This window comes from Aulostomus chinensis, chromosome 6, assembly GCF_037954235.1.
Source record: "Aulostomus chinensis isolate RoL2024-O1b breed Wild chromosome 6, RoL_Achi_v1.0, whole genome shotgun sequence".
NCBI lineage: Eukaryota > Metazoa > Chordata > Actinopteri > Syngnathiformes > Aulostomidae > Aulostomus > Aulostomus chinensis.
In genome coordinates, this window is record NC_141325.1 from 4,459,093 (window position 1) to 4,484,456 (window position 25,364).

At 43.1% G+C, this 25,364-nt stretch overlaps 2 protein-coding genes across 3 annotated transcripts; one reads left to right on the forward strand and one right to left on the reverse strand.

The window, feature by feature from the left end:
• Positions 1-314: 314 nt before the first annotated feature.
• LOC147259761 (uncharacterized) lies at positions 315-7,604 on the forward strand. Of its 2 annotated transcripts, none has more exons than XM_086205269.1 (6): positions 315-494; positions 1,720-2,117; positions 2,826-2,976; positions 3,852-3,971; positions 5,460-5,550; positions 5,996-7,604. In XM_086205269.1, the coding sequence occupies exons 1-6, from the start codon at positions 437-439 to the stop codon at positions 6,192-6,194; spliced, it is 1,017 nt and encodes a 338-aa protein (XP_086061395.1). In that variant the 5' UTR covers positions 315-436; the 3' UTR covers positions 6,195-7,604. The 2 variants fall into 2 exon arrangements, with proteins under 2 accessions (XP_086061395.1, XP_086061396.1); XM_086205270.1 differs by having other exon boundaries at positions 5,999-7,604.
• Positions 7,605-14,239: 6,635 nt separating this feature from the next.
• On the reverse strand, positions 14,240-20,400 carry aqp3a (aquaporin 3a). Its single transcript, XM_086205927.1, has 6 exons — positions 20,219-20,400; positions 16,887-17,013; positions 16,612-16,749; positions 16,407-16,522; positions 16,091-16,308; positions 14,240-15,984 (listed from the first exon to the last, which is right to left on the reverse strand). The coding sequence occupies exons 1-6, from the start codon at positions 20,324-20,326 to the stop codon at positions 15,783-15,785; spliced, it is 909 nt and encodes a 302-aa protein (XP_086062053.1). The 5' UTR covers positions 20,327-20,400; the 3' UTR covers positions 14,240-15,782.
• Between the last annotated feature and the right edge of the window lie 4,964 nt (positions 20,401-25,364).

Here is a 25,364-nt window from a genome sequence, read left to right on the forward strand (position 1 = left end):
TCAGCTTGGGACACTGTTTTCTCCTTGTAACAGATTTATGCTCTTTAAATCTAATTGGTAGTCCATGTACTTGCAGACCGCTGCTGTATACAGATGATCTCACATACCATGGTAGTAAACAAGTGTGTGTGTGAGAGATGTGTATACTATATACTCCAAAGTACTTTCAAAAATGAACACACTCCAGACTAACTCTTAAGGGTTTTCTTTAAATTGCAGGCTGATATCCCTGGTCAGAAAAAAAAGCTTGTTCATGGAAATCCTGCAGGCTCCATAACCATGCATGTTCCCTGGAGTTTTGGGAAGGAATGCAAGCTCTCACCCCCTCACCCCCTCCTCACTCATCCATTGAAGTGGTGAATACAGGGAGGAGGGCTGCTGCACTTTGTTCCCAGACACATGCACTTGCTGTGGAGACAGAGGAGCACAAAGTACCATGGTCATGGAGAGAAGACGTCCGTGTGTTTACCTGCTCGTCCTCCTCGTTGTCTCAGGTGAGATCCGGATGTGGGGATTCGTGCTTTTAGCACTGGAAGCGAGTAAATCTGCGTTGCTACTTTTACTTGTTTGTACTCAACAGTGAAAGCTTAACTTGTCTGAAGCTTTGACACCAGCAAGATGTCTAAGTTTGAACAGCCTGGTGTCCGAGTTTGCAGCTGATGCAGCAGCAAGTTAGCAAACACTAAGCTTCGCTTGACCCAATAGTTTCGTGCATCTTCCACCAGAATCACTTAGCTAACGAGCTAACTTGTTAGCTGAGTGCTAATTTATTATTATTATTATTATTATTATTATTAAAACAACTGTTGAGATAAAGCTGCTTCTGTTGGTACTGGATATTTAAAGGCGTATATTTTTATATAAATCAAGAGTTGCAGGACATAAACACGTTCATGAGTCACGTTCAGGGTTGGTAAACTTCGAAACCCCACAACTCCAAACCCTTAAATAACTTATTGCTATTGTAATAAAGTCCCTGACAGTGCTGGACGGTGGTGCTGGTTGAATCATACCGATGACATATCACGTCGCTTTTCAGGTATTTGAGAAAGTACAACAATATGATAATAGTTAAGAGAGAGAGAGAGAGAGAGAAACAAAATTGCAGAACTTTTATTCAATAAATGTCGAAACAATTCATAAGTAAACTCTGTAATAAAATGACATTTATTTTGGTGCGTTATCACAAGGTGCTGGAGAGGCTGCTGCTACGCGCACAAGCACTGTTTACTTTTCTCAACACAAGTAAGCAGTGCTTGTGCGCGTAGCAGCACCTGAGCAGCAGCCTCTCTAGCACCTTGTGATAACGCACCAAAATATTTGAATAAGAAAAAAAATATTTGGAAGTAAAACATGAGCGCTGTGTCTGTTTCATTAGGAAGGAGCGTTCAGCTGTCCAGGTGGAGTCATGTTGATGTTTGCCTGTAGAATGCAGAATGCTGAAATGGAGGGGGGGGGTGCTTGCAATATCCGACAGCAGCCAAGCAGATGGCGCTGCCTGCAGACTCAGGTGTCTATGTATCCTACATGTGTAATCTTTAAATTAGCTTCATGCGTGCGGCTGGGACGGTATCGATTATCTCCATGTCCAATAATCGGTCTACCGTTACTTCCTGGATTTTAAAAGTGTTGTTATTGTTACGGCTTTTAGTTCCCCAACGCTTGAATTGGAATGGAAAGTGGGTTTGACCCCCGTTGTTCATCCTGTCCCTTCAACAGAAGTTTCTGGCCTGAAGATCCGGAACAAGCTGCTGGGTAAATGTCTGCAGGTGCAGGCGGGATCCTCGGGAGGCAGGTTGTCACTGGAGGAATGTGACCCCCATTCAAGGCTCCAGGAGTGGCATTGGCTTCCTGGGAGACAGTTCCTCAGCAGCCGCCTCACCGGGGAATGTCTGACGGCACCCAGAGAGCAGTATGAAGGTGTCCACCTGCAGCCCTGCATCTTCAGGGCAGACCGGGAGGACACCGAATCAGCTGCAGAGGACACGGACCGAGAAGCAAGCAGCCAGGAGTGGACCTGTTCCAAGAAAGGCCACCTGACTTTGATGGGGAAGGGGCTGCACCTTAGTGCTACGCCAGAATCCACCTTGGTCTTCCTGTCGAGGGAACATAAACAGGTAAGAGCAATCAGCCATAGCATTAAAATCACTGATGGGCTTGTATTAAATCAAACAGCAACCCTGCAACGTCCCCCTTGATGGCGATTATGACTGTTTACTATTTTGGAGGCTGTATTTTGTTGCTTCTACTCAGAACTTTCCACAGTTTTTTTCTGTCATATTAATTCATATAAATGGGATGAACAAACCATCAGTTACTATTTCACTCAGCAGTAAAATCCAGAACCAATCAGGAGCTACATGACTTTAAGCGCCAGACGCTTCTGATTGATTCCGATTTTCTTCTCTGTTCTCACAGTGTTCCAAATGAGGTTCCCGTTGAGATCATAAACAGGACTTCTTAAATCTGAATTTAAGACTTGTCTTTTAACCTACTCCATTTTGTTATGCGTTGAATACTCGCGCGTACTCTTTTTAATCTTTAGTGTTCTAGCTGCTCTCCCAGGCCACAGAGAAGTTTGTTTTTGTAGCTGTAACTGCTTCACTTTGCCCCAGGCAGGATAAGGTGCTGTATCGATGGACTGGTCTTATCTTTGGCTTGGAAGTTACATAAAACAATCAAATAGAGGGTTGAGTCAAAAGTCTCTGGCAGTAAACTTGGCGTTGATGGAGGAGGCTGTAATCATTTACCTGTGAACTTGTGTTGGCCTTGGAAGTGTTGAAGTGCTCGCCTGTTGTTGTTCTTTTGACTCCTCCTGTTCACAGGGCAGCAGGTGGAGGACGCTGGACAACCAGACCCTGTGCAGCGGGAGAGACGGCAAACACGCCCAAGATCATCCGCATCACCACCTGGGGGCATCACTGAAACCTCTGGGTCAAAATGCCATGTCTGATACGGACGGTCAGGCTCAGTCCCGTAAGCATCTTGTTTGAGGAGAAATGACGTCTTTCAACATGACACTGAAAACGTAAACGCAGTGTGTTCTCTGGTTCAGTTAAAATCCCTCTGCACTGGCACACATGAACCTGGAGTTAATGATATTTATCATATTATCATGTTCCCCTGTGTGGATGTGATTGCTACAAGGCCAGTGAAAGAGTTCTTACAGTCATAAATCAATCACTTCAAGCTGAATAATACATCCAGGCTTCAGTCACAAAGAGAAGCCTGCCGCCACTCCTGAACGACAAACCTCAGTAGGAAATGAGCCTGCCCTCGTTATTGGATCAGGTTTGACCTGTTTACATCCTCCTCCAGTACAAATATTAGCATGCATATCGTGAATACTCAATAGGAGCTAATGCAAACATCATCTTAAAGTAAATACTGGATATTTAATTGAAGTGACTTATAACCTTTAAGCCAAATCATATCCGTACTTTTTTTTTTTCAGGTTGGTTTAAATCCATGTGGCGTATCTGCTCTCGGCCGCATGCCGTATTCTGCTGTGGTCTCCAGATTACATTACGAGATGCCTCCTCACTTTGAGGCTGGATCTAATTAGCTAAGTGTGCATTTGACCAATCGATGTCTTTCCACATGCTGGAAGGAGGCCAGCCACTCCAGGAAATGCCATCCCTGAGATAGATGGAGTCATGGAAATGCAGATTCATGTTGTGTTGTAAAGCTGAGTACTAAAGACATGACGACCTCCTCCTCCATCACAGCTGTGTGCTGGCAGAGAAATCAGATGTCCATCTTGTCAAGCTTAACAAAAATCAAATGTTACGTTGTCATGCCTTTAATTGACTCTGTTTTGGTTTTTTTTGTCTTTTTCCCTCCACTTCCAGTCGAAGGTATAATGGGCGTTCATGTCACTGAAGTCTTTCCTGTAACGAATGTGTCTGCTTCTTCCCTGACCACTAAATCACCGGCTGATCCCACCATGATCTTCTTCAGCCTGGATTACGGTAAACTAATATCAAGGAAAGACTCAGTTTCTGTGTCTGCCAGACTCCACCGTGTATGCAGGCTCAAGCAGATGACTCCGCAGTTTTCCTTTGAATGGAGTGACTTTCCCACCACCAGGTGGGGATAGAGGAGAGAGAAAGTGATAGATTTTGGTGTGTTGTAATCTCCAAAGGAGTTTCTATTGGCTTTGAACTACAGATTGAGAGCCTTGGGATTATGAGAACAATCAGAAATGTGATGATGCGTGTTCACAAAACAAACACCGACCACTTTGGACATACTCATTTTTACAGATAGATACAAATAGGTTGCCAATAAATGTCAATATTCTGCACAGCTATAGCCAACTTCACACTCACCAGAACAGTTTAGAAACTCTCTGCTAACAGAAATGAGTCGAACTTTTTAATATATATATATGTTTAAAACTGTGTTCAGTCTTTTTCCAGCCTGTGATGCTTCAGTGCATGTTGCGTTTAAGTGGGAAACTCACTGATGGCTGTGTCCTTTTCTTGCCCCGTGTCAACATATGTAATTTAATGAGTGCCTTTATTTAAATCGATATCTATTAATCAAGTGCATTCTGTAATACTGGGCGATGGACGGCTGTGGTGTTTACCATCTCCCACTCTGACATTCCAGTGCACTGAGCGAAGCTGAGCAGGTTAGCCAGTGGTGTTTTTTTGGCCAGATAGTAAGGTGTGTTTTTGGTTTTGTTTGTTTTATGGTTCGGCGCCACCCGCAGGTCCCCCCCCCCCCCTTTGTTCCGTACCTCACTTTGCTGAACTTGCTTGTGTCGGCTGCTCTCTTCAGAGAGCCTGCTGCATTTTTATATGGGTCCTAAACAATAAACGAGCTTCCACACCAGACTCCATCAGCAAGTTGTTGCTTCTTCCTAGACACCTCGCTGGGTTGTAAAACACCAGCACTTAAAAACAACCTGGAAATGGTGTCAAAAGCATTTAAAAGGGTATTTAAACTCCACACACACCCAAAATCACACATTCATTTCGTTACGAGACAACCTGGAAAAAATGACACGCTATTGTTTTGAAATCTTGGAAGTTTTCTATACTTTTCTGACATGTATTCAAGCTGGGCGCTGGTCTTGGTGAACTTTCTTCTCATTGGCTGGTGTTTGTTGATTGGAAAATGCTATTAGTGAACTGCTAACGAATCATCATCCACATTTTCAATTTTTGTTTGAAGAGGTTATCAGAGCCCTTTTTAAATGCAATAAACATCAATCAGGTCATAAACACATTTACTACGTTTGATGCAGGATTATAATTACGGAACGCAACTTCTTCTTTTTTAAATGCTCTTCTTTCAGCATTTATCTCTCTTGCAATTGAACTCATTTGTGAAATCTGATAGAGAGGGCTTGTTGGTCACCGTAAATCGATGTAGTCCCAGTTTAGAAAGTGGATTGCTGTGTGGTTTATGTGAAGCTAATGGTGTTTTGCTTGGTGTCTGTGTGCCTGTAGGGATGGGCTGGAAAATCACCATGCTGGTTTTAAGCTCTTTGGCTCTCGTCCTGGGAACTGTGATTCTCATTCTCAACGTTTATTCCAATAGGTGAGTGTCTAAATCCCTCAAGAAATTACCAATAATGCCCTAAATCCCATGTCTCTGGTGAGCTTTCACACAAAGTCTTCACAGGTTAAACTAGTACGTTTAAGAATAGTTTGTTTTTTTAACTCATTTATTCACTACTTTTTGCTGTCAGTCATTTGAAGTCGTTTTTTTTATGGAGGATTTTTGTTTTTTTTAATTGTATGTTAATTTTGGGGGGGGGCAATAACATTTAACAGTAATTTTTGACATCTGAGAGAGAAATCAGAAGCGAGGATGGACAATGAAATACAAGTGCATCACTTTGAGCTACTCTACTGATAAAAATCAGTCTTATACACTACAAATTGTGAAGAGACAACAAAATGAGAAAAATGTCTTTGTGTGAAGCAAAAAAAAAAGTTCTCCCATAGCTAACTGTCCCTCTGTCCTTGTCTTGCACCGCCAGAAGGAAGAAGGTGGTGTGTGTTTTGAAGTCTTACACTCCAAGGTCAGAAATGAGTGTTCCAGGGTCTCCGGTTCCCAGTGAAAGAGCGCCGCTAACAGAGCATGCCATGCGCCTCCCCCACTCCTCCCCTACTCTCCAGCGAGGAGAAATCCTGATCGAGTGGAAGGACGGCACTGTTACTCCCCTCTACGAGGCCTGAAAGATGTTCTGAGCAGGTTTGGGCTGTGGGTGTGTTTGAGGAAACATAGTTACCATCTGACTGTGCCTGACAAGGAGGCTTTTGTGATAAATGCTGAGGAAAAATTTGGTTACATTTTTATGTTTGAAATGTTACATTTTGTTAAGTGTTGGATGAGGCAGGATTGGGGCGTTTCTGTGAGGTTCAGAGGAAGATGGCAGCTTAGAAAAGGTCTGAGTTTTAGAGGCTGGGCGAGAGAATGTTCGACACTGAAGGCTCAACAAAGCAACCAACAACACCAACAGCAGAAACCATTGGTTGGATCCATAAATACTAATCTGGGTTTGATGTTCTGGTTTAAGGTCTAACAGTATTCTGTGTAGTCAGCTCGGGTACACGACGCTTGATAACTGTAATAAATTTACAAGATGCCTCAGTCCTCACACATCCATGAAGTATTGCAACCAATCCAGGGGATTGTGGCTCCATAGTGCTACACTTGAGTTGTGGCCCGTAGATCACAAGCTGAGGAAGTTTTAGTTTTGTCTTAACGTTGCTTAGGATAATTTAGCGTGTAATACATTGTATGACATAAAGTAGTTAAGATGTTTCAGAAGAGAATCTTAACTTAGTTTACATTCATGTTATCAACAGTGTTGATAAAGTAGCATTCTGTACTGTTCATGTTCTAATGCACTGTGCTTTTATACTGATGACATGTAACTTTTGTAAACTTTAGGATGCACTCACACTTGGCCCGGTTGCCCTGTACCATGCTGAAGCGCAGTTGTGCCCCCCCCCCCCCCCCCCCATCTCACCCGCTAGCCTTCATACAGCTTACATCGTCGCTGAGCTGTACGAGCCTGATACTTGGTAGGGAATCCTGCAGGCTAGGAGTGAAACTCCACGCCGCTGTGACATACGGAACCGAGAGGTGACAGTTTACACCCCAAACTCTTGGTTCTCTACAGCTGACGACACTGACAGGGGGAAGACAAGGGAAACATAAAATATTGTCATTTTACAGAAGATACACACCTGTCAGTATTATGTGCCTGTACTTGAGAAACAGAACCATAGTGTAGCTCACCTCTGCCAACCTGTGCTGGGACTGAGGAGCGGTAGCACTGGACCGACGTGCCTTGGTAGTGGACAGATCACCCGGCCCTCACTCCAGGTCTGTGTTGGGACTTTTGACTGTATACACCTCTATTACCTGCAGGTTGTCTTCTCGGTTTTGAGGAAATTACAGATGTAAATGTTTAGGATTTCATGTCTATGTTTGCTACTGAGTTGAAAACCACAATGTAGCTCAAAGCTTTGGAGTTCGTCGACCAGTTGACTGGAATGGAGATGTGATTTGTTGCTTAACTGCTCTTAAACTAAAACCCGGTGTGTAACCTGTTTTAACTGCTGTCCACACATTAAAATTGCATACATACTACTGACTTGTATAGTTATTTTTGTGGATGCACTGTAGATCCATGATGCTCGTCGTGTGTAAATCTTATGATTGTTATATGACCACGACTTTCCAAGCTTGCTCTCCTGAGAGCAGTTGCAGGGGAATGATAGTCTGTATATCAGACAGTCTGTCGGCCTGCAGGAATCACACACATGTTGAGTTGATGATCCGCGTCGTGGTGGCACCAGAGGACAGGACATTTCCCTATGGCACGGAAACTTCCCAGCTGGATGAGCCAGTTTACAGCAGATATCCCAAATGCTGTTTTCATGTGCTTTGGGAGAGGCATGGGTGTTGGTAATAAGGATTTGATGTCTCCTTCAAATGAACAATAATGAGCAGATCTGTGTGGACACACCTGTTTTTGAGAATGTAGCACTTTGTTTTTGTCAGAAGTGTATTCCAGGTAGTACTTCTACCTTTTTGCTGCTTTTAATGGCCATCCCTGAATAGTTTTTTCTGGGGAAAGTAAGAGCGAGCCTAGAGCTGACATCTCCCGCTGGTTGTGTTTATACTAATGAGACAGCACAATGTTAATGAACAGCACCCTGAAAATGGCGTCTTACACCCTCCCAAACCACATCCACATGCCTGTTGAGAAAAACAGAGGATTGCTGTTGTTGTTGTTGTTGTTGTTGTTTTTTACAAATGAATCCATAAGTGAATTACTTGAATGAATATTTGTGAAATGACCCGAACCTTGTATAAACTACATCATTGTGTCACCGCCTTAATCGTACTTAAATGACCTTTCTTATGCGCTAATGTGAAGTTGTTGACCTGGAAAGCTTTAGCAGTCGTGCATTGTTGCTCCGCACTACAGCACTCATTCACACCCTGAAGCTGAAAGTGAGCTCAGTAACTTTGCTGTTGTTGCATTTTAAATGCAGGGTGCTTTAGTGCTGAGCAAAGTGGGACATGTCACCGTCCCAACACTCACAAACTGGACTGGAGTTTATGTGCACAGACGTGTCCTCTTCAGGTGAGGCAGAGGGAGGTGGGAGTGACACCTGTGTGAGTAAGAGTTGTGAAAGGGCTGACTCAGCATTTAATACATACAGATCAGTCTCAGCCTCCTCTCAAACAATTCTCTCTTTTTATTATTACATTGTTTCTGTTTGCATGTTATTTTTTTCAAAGATCTTTGATTGAGTCATCGCTTTGTCTGAGGTTTACCGAAACCTGTCAGGCACAAAACGTGCTGAATGTGTGATGTAAATAGAGCAGGGTCAAAAACAACTGCAGCTGGGCTCTAGAATATATCAAAATCAACATACAAAAAGCACAGAGTGCTGCAAAATAGCACTACAAGCAAATGTGAGGGGGCCAAGCAGTATGGCCTGGCAGAGTCGCCACGGCAACTTGATGTATTCATGTCAGAACGGTGGCTGTAATCACTGATAGCAATTAGAGAGTCTTGATTATTGTGGCACTCCCCAGGGAGTAACAAATGCTGCAGATTTTTTATTTATTTATTTATTTATTTGCCATATCTTCAGAAAGGTGTCCTGTGCCCATATGCCAAGTTTGGGGCTAATGCATCAAAGCATTAACGAGATATGACCTCACTTCCTGTTTCTGAATTTGTTTGGTTATGACGCGCACAGGATTTTGAGATCATTTGCAGTCTGCAAGAAATGTTCAGTCTTTTTGTGTCCGATCCAGTACTGTGTATCACTTTATGAAGTGGATGTGACTGGGACGTTAAACTGCTTTATCCAAGAAATAAACGGCAAATTGTTCTGAAGTCAAAGCGCATAAAGTCACTTTCACCTCGGACCCGCTGGTGGCAGCACAAACCTTTGATAAGAGTCGGGAGATGGACCCCAGTCACAGAGCCAAGCGTCACAGCTGACACATGCGAAACAGAGTGATTTAGTTTGGTGAAGTGAGAGCGCCGGACATCAGTGAAAGGCTTAAGAGAGGAGAGGAAGGAAGAGACCCCAGATTTAGGAGCATCCTCTGTTTACCCCTGGGCGATACACAATGGCCACTCTTCTATTTGATTCCGGAAAGAAACGTGCCAACATCTTGTGGGCATGTGTTAGTTTGTTTTTGTGAAACGTGTCATCACGGCAGGCAGTCGTTGTTTTACACATTCAAGAGAAAGACCGACACGGCTTCAGTCACTGAAATAGAATATTCTGCAGCATAAATACCAGAGTTGACTTAGAGTCCGTGTGCGTTTGCTTTAAAACCGCAAAATGGCAACTTTTGTGTGTTGTTGGTAACTATGGTATTGAACCTGTTGCTGTATCTCCTTTTATTTGGATTCGCTGTGACCTCATAATCACACATGGCCTGCACATGTAGCAACTCTCCCCTCAGGTGTTTCATAACATATACAACAAAACAGGCCGTTAGTGTCCCAGCCCGACCCAGACAGCCCATCCAAGAATGTGAGATACATTTAAGTGCTGTGTAAATTCCAGGGTGAAAGTTGTTTGAACTCACCAGGACGGTCCCCTGCGCTCTCCTGCTTGTTTTGCTCGGACTTGTTGTGTCCCGTGTTCTCTGTGTGTTATACAATGCTGAAATCAGTCCAGGTGCAAAGGCTTTGGTATAGAAAACTTGGCCTTGGGGATGTGACGGAGAATTTACAGTGATGCCCAATCCCAGTTATTGGGAAAAGGAATATACTTGGTATGTTCTGTGCTATATTGAGGGTTTATACAGTTTTACCATGAAAGCATCCTATTTTGAGAAGAAGGGTTCTCTCTCTTTTGCGAGAGATCCAGGTATCCTCCTCCCAGTGTGGTGTAATGCTGGAAGCTTTGCGACTGATATTAACTAAACACTTTAGCATGTCTTGTGGAGTTGAAACAACCATTTTGCTTGTCTTCTTACAGCGACTGCGTTTGCCACTGGTTAACATGGCTTGACACATTCATGAGGAAATGTGGATGTGTATAAAATCTCTGCAGCCGCAGGAAGCAACACCTTAATTTACATGTAAATATCAATGTCAGTTTTTGCAGGGTACTCGTTGCAGAATATAACGAGCCGTAACGTATCAAACCTGATCTAATGGTAAAATTCCACTGGAGCTTTGGGCAGCGTAGCCGTCCATGATAGATAACACATGTCTACTAACATGAGGTGAGTGCTGTGTGTTATTGGTGCTTTTACATGTTTCAGTCCAGTAACTGCAGATTGTGTGTAGCGTACACCACTGCTGACCATTCTCCAGAGCATCTGATAGTTTTCTAGGTCACTGCCATCAACTTGAGGGCTTCATTTCGTTGCCTGATACGAGGAACTGCTTTAAATACTCTCGCTGTTGCTGTGTTGACACGCTCCAGTCGGATGACAACAGTCTGAGTTTGAGTCTTGGGAGCCTCAGCCGAAACTCACAAATCTGCTTTTCTGCTGTTGGATCTCATACGGTTAAAGGAATATTCTTGCCCTGAGTTAGATTGATAATGCAGTGTGTGATGGATGTAGCTTGAACCAGGATTCGCTTGGCTTATCTTAGCATCAGAACTGGAGAAAGCTCACCTGGCTGTTCCTCCAGGATTTCCAATTGAATAAATCAAAGAGGTAGAGACAGCAAAAGTAAAACCCCAGACAGTTTCCTCAATACACCTGCACGACCAATTTAAAAATGGTCAAATACAATTAATGAAAGATCCCTTCATTTATTCCAGCTGATAGTCAAGCTACTATCCTAATATTAGCTGGTTGGAACATGTCTAACCCTAAGATGTAGCGGCTGTGACGGCTCTGAGTAGCCCAGAAACGAGCCTTCAAAGCACTTTAAGGCCATGAAAACGCGTTTTCAACGGTGAACTACAAGCACACAATTAAGAGTTAACAAGCTGCACTGTCCATCATATTAAGTAAAAAAAAAACTAGTTTTGAGTCAGATAAATCACTGAGAGCTTAAAGGACTTGCATTTTTGTTTGATTCTTCGAAGGTCATCTGTTGCTCATTAGGAGAAAATTGGACCGAAAACTAAAGTCAAATCACATCGGGTCAATTGTGGTCAGCCTGGATGTTCTCTGGAATCCTGTGGAGTTAGTAGGTATTTATATTACTGTACTTAGCCAAATACATAACATATTCCTCAACACACTACTCAGCACCAGTTAATCCATCAGACTGTTTATGATCACGGTGTCCCAACCGACTCTGGGAGAATTGCAAATGGGAAAATAGCTGGAATTGCATTAGACTTTTAATTTAACATTAGATTTGCAGAACAGAACTGTGTGGTAAAGAAGAGTGAAATCACTTTGCATCTCAGTAAGCTGTTGGTAGTAGTTCACATCTGCTGTCCAGCTAGAGGAAGAACTGGTGATCCCAGAGCAGCAGCAGCGCCCCCCGCCTGCTGGAGCTGCAGGGTGTCTCCAGCAGCAAAGCAGTGTTTGTCCATGTCTGTCCATGACATCACTCAACACACCGGAAAACAAACGTTTATTGCCGAGACGCTTTCACTACCTTCATGACAGTGCAGCATGATATCGGAGCCTCGACCCCTCGTCATACGTGGGTCCCAATTATTGTGTTCTCCTGGGTTTTGCTCATGGGAGCCGGAGCCAATAAATACTGGAGTCTGACCGCTGCAGGACAATTTGACCTGGATTGAGTTTAGAATAACCTCTTTCTCAATGTACACAAAAGTCAGATTTAACAGTTTGTTTGTTTGTTTTTTTGTCCAGTGGGAAAGGAGTAGAAGGGATATTCACAAAAGGCCAGCTCGCTTTTGCCAACATTAGCTTGGTTAGCTGGCTGTTTTTGTTTTTCTTCCTTTGTTTCAAATTGCAGCTGACCTATAATCATTTCCTCATCTGTATTTTTTTTCCTTTTTGTTGTTGTTGTTGTTGTTGTTGCTGCAAGGTCTTAGGTCAGATTTCACTGTAGTTTACAGTACAGTCCTGCTGTAATGTGCTGGAGATTACCCACAAAGAAAGAATAATAAAAGCTGGAAGGGTCGTAACCGGGGTCAGGAGGGGACATGGCGTTGCGTGGCCGGGTTGCTGAGGTGAGTATAGCGTCGAGGAAGCATGTGCTGTTTGCTCGTCTGCTATGAATGACTAGCTAGGAACTCCACGGGACACCAGAGAAAACCCAGGCTGCGAGGAACGTGCCAAGTAGTGACCACACGTGACCTGATGAGCTTGTTTTCTTCTAATGAAAAACAAAGGGCACTGTAAGAAAGTAAAAACGTGTCGTTTGTGTCTAATTACAGCATAATGAGGGGAGAATAGCGTCTAACTGGAGCTGTTTACAACTCTATGGCTTGGTAATTGATTTCTAGTTTTACTACAGTTGTGTTGAATGGTTTTCAATGATGATCGCCGGTGTGGTTTGTATATTGTGTTTTGGGTCTGATATGACTGGAGCAACCCTAATTACGTCATAATTTGAATATATACTGTCCAGTGTCTTTCTTTTCGCTTTTGTCTCATCCTACAAACTTCAAGAACGTCTTGTTGCACCGTCCAGTCTGCTGTGAAATAAAGCTGAGCTGATTTCTGCTCTTTACATGCATGTTTCTGGTCACCTGACAAATGTAGAGGCACTCATTCTCTTTTCTTTTGTAGTTGTGGTTTTGGTGTTAAGTGTAGAGTGATTTTAGAGCTTTTACTCTACAGCCCACAGCTACTGCTTCAAAGTAAAACCAAAAAAAAAACGAGGTGAAAGATGCAAGAGGTGATGATTTATCATTTTTATACAAAGTTATTAATGATGGCTGCTCAAAGTTTAAACCTGCCTCTGCTCACACGTTTTCACATTTATTGTGTGTATTCAGACTCTTTTGTCTGCCATTATGTGTGTGTGTCTGTGCATTTTGCACTGAGTCAGTCTGCTAATCCTTTCCACACATGCAAAGTGACCTGCTAAGACCTGTTGGAAGTTATTGTGCAAAACCACTGATTCACATCGTCCTGCAAGAACAGATTTGCCTCTTGTCTGATTCTGATGAAAACAGCATGAAAGGCTGAGAAGGTGTAAGGTCACGAGGTTTGGAAATGGCGAGTAGGAAAGATTTCATCTAACTGAAGCGTTGGCATGGAGGACCAAAGCAGATTTGGTCCCTCGGCTCTGCTCCTCTGGTCTGTGGATACTGAGGTATTCTTGGAAATAAAGTGTAGCCTTGAAAAGCTCACTGTAAAAATACTGCTGTGTGCTGCATAATGATGGACCAACCAGGTCTCCATTTGGGAACATAAAAATCATTTTTTCCAAGAGCGCAGCTGAGTGAATACACTCATCATGTGTTTCGACTGAGCTCTCAAATCTGCACGCTGCTCTTACATTTCTTACTGGGCCAAAAAAAAAAAAGTCGAGAAATTTTTCTTCATTTGAGTAATTGATTTAAAGCTCATCTCCTAAATATATGTTGACAGACTAGAACTCAATTAACATGTCTTCTTATTTTTTGATTAAGGCCTTACTCCGGCTACATGACTTACAGCTTGGATCAGACTTAGACTCAAGATAATCCAAATGTTTGCTCGGGGAAACGAACTGAGTTTTGAACATTTGAACAAGGACAAATGTAACTCACTTATTTTCAGTAGAAAAGAGAAGCCACCTGAAAAGATATGGGGGGGGGGGGGGGGGGGGGGACAGCAAACAACCAGGAACATGATCCACATTCATGCAACAATAAAAACAACTTTATTGTATCAGTACAAAAGCATATCTCCTCAACCTACATACAAAACACGAGAGGGCTCATGGCCTAGTTGAGCACCCAACCGTGGCAACACGAGATACTCTCACAACACAATAACGTTAATACAGTTACATGGTCCTGTACATGTAATAGTAAATGCATTTTTTTTAAAACACATTTCTAATATTATGAAGCATGAAACTTATAGTTTCCAGTAACATTTCAGTTTGGCAGCTGATTATTTCTGCAAAAAGATCCGAGGGCAGAATCTTAAGGGAAGAGCCTGGAAGGAGGGGTGGGAATCGCCAGCTTCATCGCGACACCATGTCAGGTCAGTTCCTCACCAAAAGATACGATATTTGCTGAAATCCCAAAGTGGGCCACGATGGGATTTTGATTTGATTCAGACGCCTGCGATTGATTTGAGACGATGTCGCCTTCCAATTCACATCAACTCACACACGGCAACTAAATACTCAAATATTATTTGGCCATTTTATTTCCAAAAGCGGTGTGCTTGAGCCTGAAGAGAGAAACGTGGCATTGGAATTCCAAAAAATGATGCACACTTTTAAAATGCCGATATGTATGGCCAATATTTTGACGTTGCATCAATGCAACTGGATTGTTGAATGTACTTTGGTTCCGTGGTACGAAGTCGAGTTGCAGCGCAGAAGAGACGGATCGCATTCACCGAGGAGCAGACGCACAAACTCCTCATAACAACTGAAACAATAATAACAGATGTCATCTCTCCCATCTCCCGTCTCAGGTTGCTACACAAACTGTATGCTATAAATGGCAAATAGAAGAGGAAGTCTTGGCCCGGATATCCGCCGGCAAATCTGGAAGCCCAGAAATTTTGGCTGTTGCCCCCAGAGGCTATTCATGACTGTGATTGAGTTTCAGATGACATGGTGGTTTATTGGTTTGCCCTTTTTTTTCAGGGCACACGGTGAATATAAATACAGCAGCTTTAATATAACTGCGCGGGAGAGCAGGGCAGAATTGAGAAAGGATAAAGGAAGAATAGAGTCATTGCCAAACAGCTCTAAACAGCAGAGTAGACGTAGTCCACATCTCTCTCTCGCTGTATTTAACATTCTTCTGTAGCAGCTGCTGGGCTCTTGGATTAGTTTGAGGAAGTCGTTCCCCAGTTAACTGATGATTTTCACAATTTTGAAGTAACATTGAAAGGCTCTGGACTGTGTACAAATATATAACTATATAAGGCATAAAATACTGTTCAACCTGGAGTGCTCTAGTCTTTTAAAAGAATTAATGTAATTCTATGTTTCTGATGTTGTGTTTCTCCCCTCTACACAGATGTTCCTCTATAATATGATACAGTCAGTGTAAAGACAGCGTGGTCATGAACTCACTATCTTGGGAGAAATCATAACAGCTGTAAAAGTGGTGAAGAAAAAGTTTTGGCTGGAAGAAAATAAAAATCCATTGGGTGTCATTATTTACAAATGTGCATGTTTCCGAGCGTGTAGCTGCATACGCCCGACACACTCAGTGCATTTCTTTGGTAGCCTCTTTGGGGTTGTCATTGCTGGTGACATTGGTGAGTCTGACGTTCTCCTGTTCCGTGCCCTTCCTGTCACGTACTTCTCCCTCCACGTGGAAGCCAACCATCAGCTGGTAGATGATGACGCCGATGATGGTGCCAAGGAACGGGGCGAAAACGGGCACCAGGAACCAGCCGTTTCTGACACTGAGGAGTGAGGAAAGGAAAAGAAAATCATTTTTTTTTAAATAATTCCATCGAGAAAGAAGAGCATTTTGCAAAGTAAAATAGATTTTAAAGGAACTGCGCGTACGTGAAAACATCAGTGCCCCAGCCAGCGATAGCAGTGAAAATACGTGGTCCGAGGTCTCTGGCAGGATTCACAGCGTAACCAGAGTTGAAGCCCATGGACAAGCCGATGACCAGAACCACAAAGCCCACGGTGAAGGCCTCCAGCCCTTGAGGGATGGGGTTGTTGTATGGATCAACAATAGCCAGGATACAAACGATCAGTGCTGCTGTGCCGATAATCTGTCAGCGAGAGGCGGGTGGAAGGGTTAAACACCTGATCGTATAGTTTAAAAAATAAAATTTGGCATTGAGCATATTTTCACATCTCAAAAGAGCACCTGATCGAAGAAGCCATTGACAATGGTGAGATGTTTTCCAGGGTAGGTAGCAAAGATGCCGGCTGTGGCTTTAGGTCCAGTCACGTTGAAACAGCCCGGATGATCCCACAGGGCATCTGAAGCCATGAAGCAGAGAAAATATAAGTTTTTGTCTCTTATAGCTACAACAGGAAACTTTCCTAAAGCTCATCTCCACATTCCTTACCGTAGTACATGCCAAAAATGATTGCAGCACCGAAGAAAGCACCGATTGTCTGAAAGAGGAAGTACATGGGGAATTTTCTCCAGCGCTCTCTTCCGAGCAGGCACAGGGCAAAGGTCACTGCAGGGTTCAGATGACCACCTGTGCATGTAGATAAAGACAGAATTACAAAGACGGAGAGCAACCGTATCATCTGACACAACAATCAGACTCCAGGAAAGGTTCTGAAAATGAGTCACTGAAACATTAGTTCAAGATTCTGTAGCACTGTTGCGCACCTGACACTTGGCCACAGACGAGGATGCCCAGGGTGGCGGCGAATCCAAAGGCGAAGTTGACAGTGAGAAACAAGCCATGGGAACCACCACTCAGAACCAGCTGGGCCACTGCACCACAGCCAAACATCTGGAGAGAAAGAGAGAGAGGAGAAATAAGTTTACACTATCCTGGGTACACAATGCTGATTCTAATGGTTAACCTAGCCGCCAGAAGGTCCTCAGCCAATGTCAGGATTGAAAAAATGGCATTTTTCTTCCTACATTAAAGAGATCTGCTCCAAAACTGAATGGTTCTTTTGGCCCGTGTTCCTAGTATGAGGAGATTATTATTTTTATATAACCCTACAAAACTGTGGTTGAGTCATATGTTTAGGTACAGGCACTGTGGCCTGTCAATAAAGTCTGGAACTGAGTCAAATTCTCTTCATGTTCTATTAGAAGCACAGTTTTTTAATGTGAAAGAGTCCATCAAGGGTTCAGGAAGTCGTTAGCCTCGTTGGCAGAAGGAGCAGTCTGTGCCATAACGAGCTGCTAACTTCCAAACTCACCGTGTCAACATCGACCAGCGGCCGCAGAGCCAACTGCCGTGTTACAAGAATTTTAGATGAATTCAACATGACTTAGTTGGCCAGTCAAGGTCATGTAAACTCAGGCAACATGATCACCATCAGCAGATCCACGGGAACAAAGATCCATTACAGGACCTGTACTCTGTTAAAGAGCTCTATTGTATTCATTCTGTATGCTGTCTAGAAAGGTCATTGAAGTAACCTTGATAGGGGGAACTGTTGCTGCTACTGGGGAAGGAAGAGCAGTTTCCTTTTTGGATGATAGAACAGATATAATGCTGTCAAACCAAGAAGTTTTTATGCAAATGCTCTGTATAGAATAAAGTTAACAAGCACACACTGAACTGTAGTTCTTCATACTCTGTGATTATGTTTTAATGTCCCAGAGTCCCATGCTAGTGGTAAAACAAGTGTGCGGATCTGGTTTGCTCTGCTGCTCCAGAAACCCCCTGATGAAGATGCCTTTCGCCCCGACCGCAGGACTCAGGGTTAGCTCGAAGGAGCTAGACGCACAGGGACGGGCACCTGGTGTTCATCACCACTGAACTCAGTCTAAACTCTCTTTCACCTCCAATGAGACCAGCCATTACTGGAAAAACTACAGGAATAACACCCCATGTTGGAAATGCGTTGAGCTGAATTGTTTTTGGAGTGTGACTGCACGTCTCCTTGATGTCACGCCACGACGGGCTGGAAATAGAAACACTCTTTTAAATGTCAGAGTCATCAGATTGTAAATGCTGTCCTGTTGATTACTGACTTAGACGCTTTTGTACTACCAGAAAGGAAATCCTGAAATCGAACACTGAATTCAGCAGCAGTGAGTGTTATTCCTGACTCCCACGTTTTACCACGTTCAGCACTTGAAGGATTCCAGCCGCTTACGTTACTTTCATAATGTTGTTATTAGCTAACAGCACCGCACCACTTCCCAACCAACATTTAGCGAGTTGATTCAGCTTTTAAGCACAGTCAGGAAGCTTATATCTATAAAACAGAGTCTGCTGAAACACACAGTTGGCAACTGTTTAAAACCTGACGGTACAAAAAAAAAAACCCAACCTCTGGCTTGGAAACAGTCCCTCAATAACACCTTTTGTGACCTGTTTAAGTCCAGGATGAGGATTCTCAGAAGCCCCCCTGCTGCAGCGGAACTGAAGTTGGAAGTAGAGGAGGAATCTGAGGTGTTGACATGGTTTGAAATGGGCACCTCTCTGAATTCAACATGACTTCGGCTCAGACGAACACGCCTCGATGGTTCTCATCTACATAGGTCGACAGCAGCTATGATCAATGATCACGTACAAGGAACCTCATGGTATTCACACGTCTGTCACGACACGTCTTTGCTAGTAATCCTTCACTACCTACTACGTTCTCGTAGTTTTTTTATTAGTCACAACTAGAACATTTGTACCATGTGATGGATGTCCATCCATTTGTTTTCTAGCCGAGACTCGGTTTCCATAGCAGCAGAATGAGCAAGATAACCAGGAGTGCCAATCATCAGCGACGCCCTTCATTGACGTGTGTCACCATTTAATGACAGAGCCACACCTTTCAGTCCCGTCCGTCCTCCCAGCACACGCTCAATCATCTGACTCAGTTATTGAATATTTCACCCTCAAAGTATCAGCTCTGGTTAAGATATTAACCAAGACATTGTTTGAGTCTGATGAAGCTCGTTTCTACTCCACCACATTTTTTTTTCCCAAGTCAAAGGTTTACGTCAGTTGATGGCTGCATGCTTCCACACCCTCCTAAGCTGTTGTATTCGAGTCAGGACTGTTAGAAGTAGTTTCAGGTTATGAGGTGGTTTTATTTGAAGCAAAACATTCAACCCTGAAATGCCTTTCAAAGAGCAGCAGCTTAGAACAGCTTTGAATTTGAAATTTAATCCATAAATCTAATTTATGACCGGGACTGTTGCTCCTCTCCGTCGGCGTGCTGGAATGCCAAACTCTGATGACGCTGTAACTATTCGTCATTGTCACTCACATGGATGTTCACAAACAAATATCCAGACCGAGCTTTGTGTCATGTGATAAAAGAGGGTTTGACTCCAGGATCCTGGATCTCAGCTCCAAGTAAATACTAAGTAAATAACCTGCTGGTTTGCTCAGTCAAAGTCAGCGTGCACTCACACACTTGGAGAATAATGACTGTCCCCGGACTGCTTTTGATGTCTATGAATTTATGTGCCCGTTCAATATTTTTATGATCTCTCTTCAAACATGCAATCAGAAAAATCAGAGAAGTGCTGTCATCCAGAGAGTGATGGATCATTTCGCAGCATGAATGGAACAAATGCATAGTGAGGGTACTTGAAATACTCTGAGGTGGAGCTGAACTCATCAGCAGAAAGTAAATTGCAACTCATGAAGAGCGTCACATTTTCTTTTAAAGCTTTTGCAGTGATTAATTCATTCTAGAGGCACCTATTCAAGGGTTGAGCAGACAGACTGTTTTCCATACGTTGGGATGGACATGTTTACATTTTCACTGCGACTTTTTATGTGATTTTTTTGCAGGGAACTTTTCTGTTAGTTCTGCAGCACCACAATGTTTCATTTTCACATTATTTTGTGCTATTGAGACAATATTGATAAAACAGATATGAACAATGCAGTTTGATTTGGACCTTGCATTTGGAAACATTTAAATAATATTCAAATTAATTGTGCAGGTCTGTTATACGCTCACAGCTCACACACTTGCACGCGCACACACACACACACACACACACGCACACATACAACTTACCACAAGGATGAGGGTGCCAAGACACTCTGCCAGGGCCTGGCGGAGCAGCAGGTTCCGGATCTGGAAGGTCCTGGACAGTTTGTCCAAATATGTCTTTTGTCTGCCCATGCTTGTCCTGGTGAGATGTTGTCTGGTGACAGGCTCCCTGGGTGGATGGCTTCAGCTGAGTGCTGGTGAGACCAGGAGGACCCGGCTCTTCTTATAGAGATGAGATGGGCTTGGACTGGACTGGTGCCAGGCCTGAGCCTAGCCCCGCCCTCTGGACCACGCCTCCCTGCTTGTCAAGATGTGATTCACCACAATCTGGTTTTCACACACACACACACACACACACACACCTCTCACTCTCTCTTTCTCTCACACACATACACACACACACACACACACACACACACACACACACACACACACATCTCACTCTCTCTTTCTCTCACACACATACACTTGCACATTGCTACCTGCAACCTGAAACCTCAGCCTCCCTGACACATGCCGATCCAGGACCATCATTAACCTAAATGTAATCTGATTCTTTTACTTCGAAATGATATCGATACGTAGAATTTAAAGTTAAGGTTAACTTGCGTTTCGAGCTGGGAGTGGACCTTGAGATAAGGAAGCCACTCGAAGAGAATAAACATTTAAGAGCTGATGAGGACGCTTCGTCTCTTTCCTTGCTTAACAGGTAGTTTCAGAACTACATGATTGTTTTCTCAGGGACTGTTGGCACGCAGGTTTCCTTTCCCGCTTCATCTCAAAGGCACAATGCCTTTATCGCATGATGATACATGTGTATTGTATTGAACTTAGATTAGCAACAGTTTTGACTTTGGAACAGATTCCTGATCTTTTGAGGTCATTTCATCTTTGCAGAGACAAATCGAAATTTGCACCTCCTTTGCGTACCTCACTGACAATATTTGATTCATAGTCAAATATGTATTATGAGACCAGTATTTTCACTCCGATCCAAATTAGATTTTGTGTGTGTGAACCACATAAACTCAAACCAATACCAACCCAGTGTCTAAAATCCACCAAGTTCTTCCTTTCTGTCTGGATTTATCTTCGTGTTGGCTCATTCCCCTGTTTAGACAATGCAAATAAATCTCAAATTGACAAAATAATAGTATTTAGACAGAAAACACCTGCACTGCAGCATCCTGTATGTTACATCTGATCTACTACAACTCAAGCGACTCTAATCTACCACGATCACAACCCAAACAGTCTCATGCTTTCCCCGTTCAAAGATGCCAAACTTGCTTATTTCGGATGTTCCTCGTTGCGTTGACCTTTCGGTCCTCACAAGTGTAGAAGAGAAAGACCAAACCGGCTTTGCATCCATTACCTTCTCATTCCCACCAGTTGACACACATCTTTCTCTTTTTCCCTCTCCGTCCCATTCCTCGGGACCTGCTCTTTTGTTCCAGGTCTGAAACTTCATCACCTCCTATTATATCGTCTTTGTCTGGTTTCTAAAGAGGTGTGAGAACATTTCAGTGTTTAAAAGCTCCCAGCTATGCCTCTATCAGCAGGAATCAGTGTACCATTTCCTTCGTTTAGAGCTCTTTTGTCCTGTGTCGGTTATGAACATTTTCCAGCGACAGTGGAGTACAGGAGCCAACTTAGAGTCCACGAGAATCAAACTGAAAGACACTATAATGCGCTCGTTTGAACGTTGAGTCAGATTAATTCATCTGTAGATTGTATCTCAATGAAAGCATGGGCAAAACAGTGGCTCAGCATGTTACACTTAAGTAACATGGATCATTATTTAAGGACCCCAGGGCTGTCTGAGTCATGCCAGTCGCAGCGCTGGCGTCAATCATAACTACGTCAGGAACGTTGCGAAACTCATCCCAATGACGGTTCCAGTGGGCTGGGGGGAAACTATGTATGCCATCCATGTGTCACAGATTTGTATGAGACTGTACCACTTTTATTTTTGAGGAAGGAATGGTTTTTGAAGTGATTCTTCACCCAAAAAGTACATTTTGGTGCTCAAGTACTCACAAAGACATATCTTTAGTTCACATTTTTTCAGTCATGCATCAGTTTTTTTGTGTGATTTCAGAATGTTGTAAGAGCCAGACATGTATTTTTAGCTTCAAGTTAACAAGGACTGACGGCTAACATTCGCAAAAAACAACAACAACAAAAACAGCCCAAAACGGCTATTTACAAACTCTCAACTGCATCATCCTGTATTGTTTGCTGCTAGCTCTTGATAGCCGTTAGCTTTACCCGTTAGCTTCAAGCTAGTTATACATTTGGTAGCTCTTTCTGCATTCTGGAGTCAAAAACAAAGTAATGCAAGAAGGAAAAAACATCTTTGTGAGCTCAAGACGCTGCGAGTACTTGAATGACTACAGAACAGTTTTCTCACATGATGAATGTAAATGTGTCCAAAGCATCACCGTGACCTTCCCTTGACCCCTCATCACGCAGATTCCTTGTTTCTACCACGTGCAGGCTGGTTTAAAATTCATTTCGTGCGAGTACAACGCAGGTACGGAAAATATGCTTCACGTGTTTGGCACCTTATAAATAGCAGTATTATTGTACAGTTACGCTGGCTTCTTATCAATACACCTGGTAGTGTTTTCCCACATTGAGCATCAGTTTATTTTTGTCTCAGAAAACATCATATATTCGTTCTCACAGCCTTAACCCTTTACGTAAACCACTCTCTTATTCAATATCCTTTACTATCATGTTTCTTGTATGTATCTGATCTCCTACAAAGATTTTGGTGCGTTGGTGCTCAAAATCTATTCGGCCAAGCAGATTGGGGTATTGTCGCTATTTGTTTGTCTGAGCTTCAGTGAGAAAATATGAAAACTAGCAGTGAGATGTTTGTGAACCTTGGGGAAAGGGTGGAGCATGGGTCAGGGAAGAGCACAGTATATTTTGGGACATATCCAGTCAAAGGAGCAGATCCAGCAGGAGAGTTTTTTTTGTTGTCATTTTCATCAAAATCTCAGGAAATAAAAAAAAAAAAAAAAAAAAAAATCAGGCATATTTCTCGTAGTTTTGGGAATATTTCCAAATATCTACGATGGTTTCAGTGGTTTATTTGCATATAACTGAAGAGTGGCCCATTGGCCCCAGAGTTGTTTTATCTGGTCCAGTTCACCTCGTCAGCATTCCGAGAGGAATCCCATCTGAATGACCAGAGGAGCTACATTTTTGCTCCACGTGGTTTTCAACCACTTTTCCGGGAACACTTGGGCTCGGACAAACAAGACAGTAAATGGGGAGGGTGAAAAAACTGTGATATTCATAAATATTCTAAAAAGCAATAAAATCAACAAAAGATTCTCTCAATATCATGCAATAACGTCCAATACAATTAAGCGTTTCTGTTTGATAGATAGGTTTGTTGTTGTTTTTTTCTCACATGAGAGATGGGATCAGTCAGTGTTTTAAATCTGCAGGACTGATGGCCAGATGTAGCATGTGTCTACCAGATGTGCTCGTCTCCAGAGGGATTGCCAGTTGTTTTCCATCAGGTGCTGGAAGGCTGGCGGACAGACAGAGCAGGCTGGCACACAGCCTCTGGCCAGCCAGAGATGATATTAGCAGCAAACACCGCTGAAGCTACACAGAAAGAGGAGGTTTTCCCACTCCGGCTGCAAACTCTGATCATTGCGCGCTCTTTTTCCTGCAGCACCAAAGAGCTGACAGAGCAGGATTGTTCCATCATTCCACTGGGAGACACTTGTCTGTTCAATTCATGCAATATGCAACTACAAGTGCAACTAGTAATTCATCAGAAAATAGTTGGAACACTGTGGAGCCATGGAAGGACCAGAAATTTAGAGAGTAACCATTTAGAAAGTAAGAGAGTGAGAAACTGAGGCATTTTTATTTATAACACATCACCTCAATGTAGTTATTCTGTATTTTTTGAAGAAGTTTTATCTTGTGAGCACAAAATAAGTTAACTCGAGAAAATCTGTAATATTTTGTGACCTCAAAATATTAATTTCCCTCCATCCCCAAAAAAACTCCATGGCTGCGCCACGACTCTTTAGATAATCCATGAATTGTTTCACTTTTTTTTCCCCCAACAAAAAAGTCGAACATCTGCTGGTTCCAATATCAGGACGTGCTAAATGTTTTGGGTTTTTTTTTCATTAATGAAAGAAGACGTAGAGGGTTTTTTGTTGTTGTTTTGGAGTGTTAGATAGGTATTTGGACGCTTTGGGTTCTGGGCAAAGTGTGAGTAACCTTTAAAAACACACACACACACACACACAATCTTTACATTTTAAAGACTAAATGATGCATCGATCTATCATGAAAATGAACCTTAGATGGAACACCAGCTGAAAAATATACCTCATGTTCTGCCTGGCAAAACAAACTTCCGGGTACCAACGCGAACCGTGTGAAGCGACGCTCACTCGGCGCTGACTAACGCGGCGGGTGCTGAGGCCAGACTGCAGCGCCGCGCCGCGCACTCTGTGGTTTCCTGGAATCTTCTTGACACATCTGCTTCCCAACAACAACATTTGACAACTTCGAATCACTCATGGAGGTTTTGAGAAATACCCCAGAGATGCTTATCATTAACTAAGGGTTTGGAACGTGTCCATCTCCGCTTAGTCTGACGCCAGACGGCCACACGATGACACACCATCGCGTAATGAACGGTACAAGCACAGGAGCGTCTATCACCACCTGTCAGGATGTCATTTTAGAGTTTACAATGCTTTTACTATTTGTTTACTTCTGTTGGAGGCCTATAAAGCCAGAGTCTGGTACATTTCCACTTTCTCTATAATTACACTGCTTTATTAAAGCGAGATTTCTCCGTCAGCAGCTGCAGACGCTCGCACCTCCCATGAATGGAAAGTGTCGACTTCATTATGAGGAGCATTTACGTGTCGTGTTCGCAGCGTCGAGCGATTTATTATTCTGTCAACTAGTGGTGACAAAGTACTGAGGAGTTTATCTGGAATGTGGGAAAAAAGTTTCAGAAAAATGCATCAAACTTTTGTTCTTTTTTCTGTTGCAAAAACTTCAGCGCGCAGAACCTCGCGCTGGTGTTGGCGTCATCGCCCTTTTTTTTGTCCCTCTTTAATCTGTGGTAATTTTTCCCCTGAAAATTTAGACAAACCAGACGGACAGGGATTAT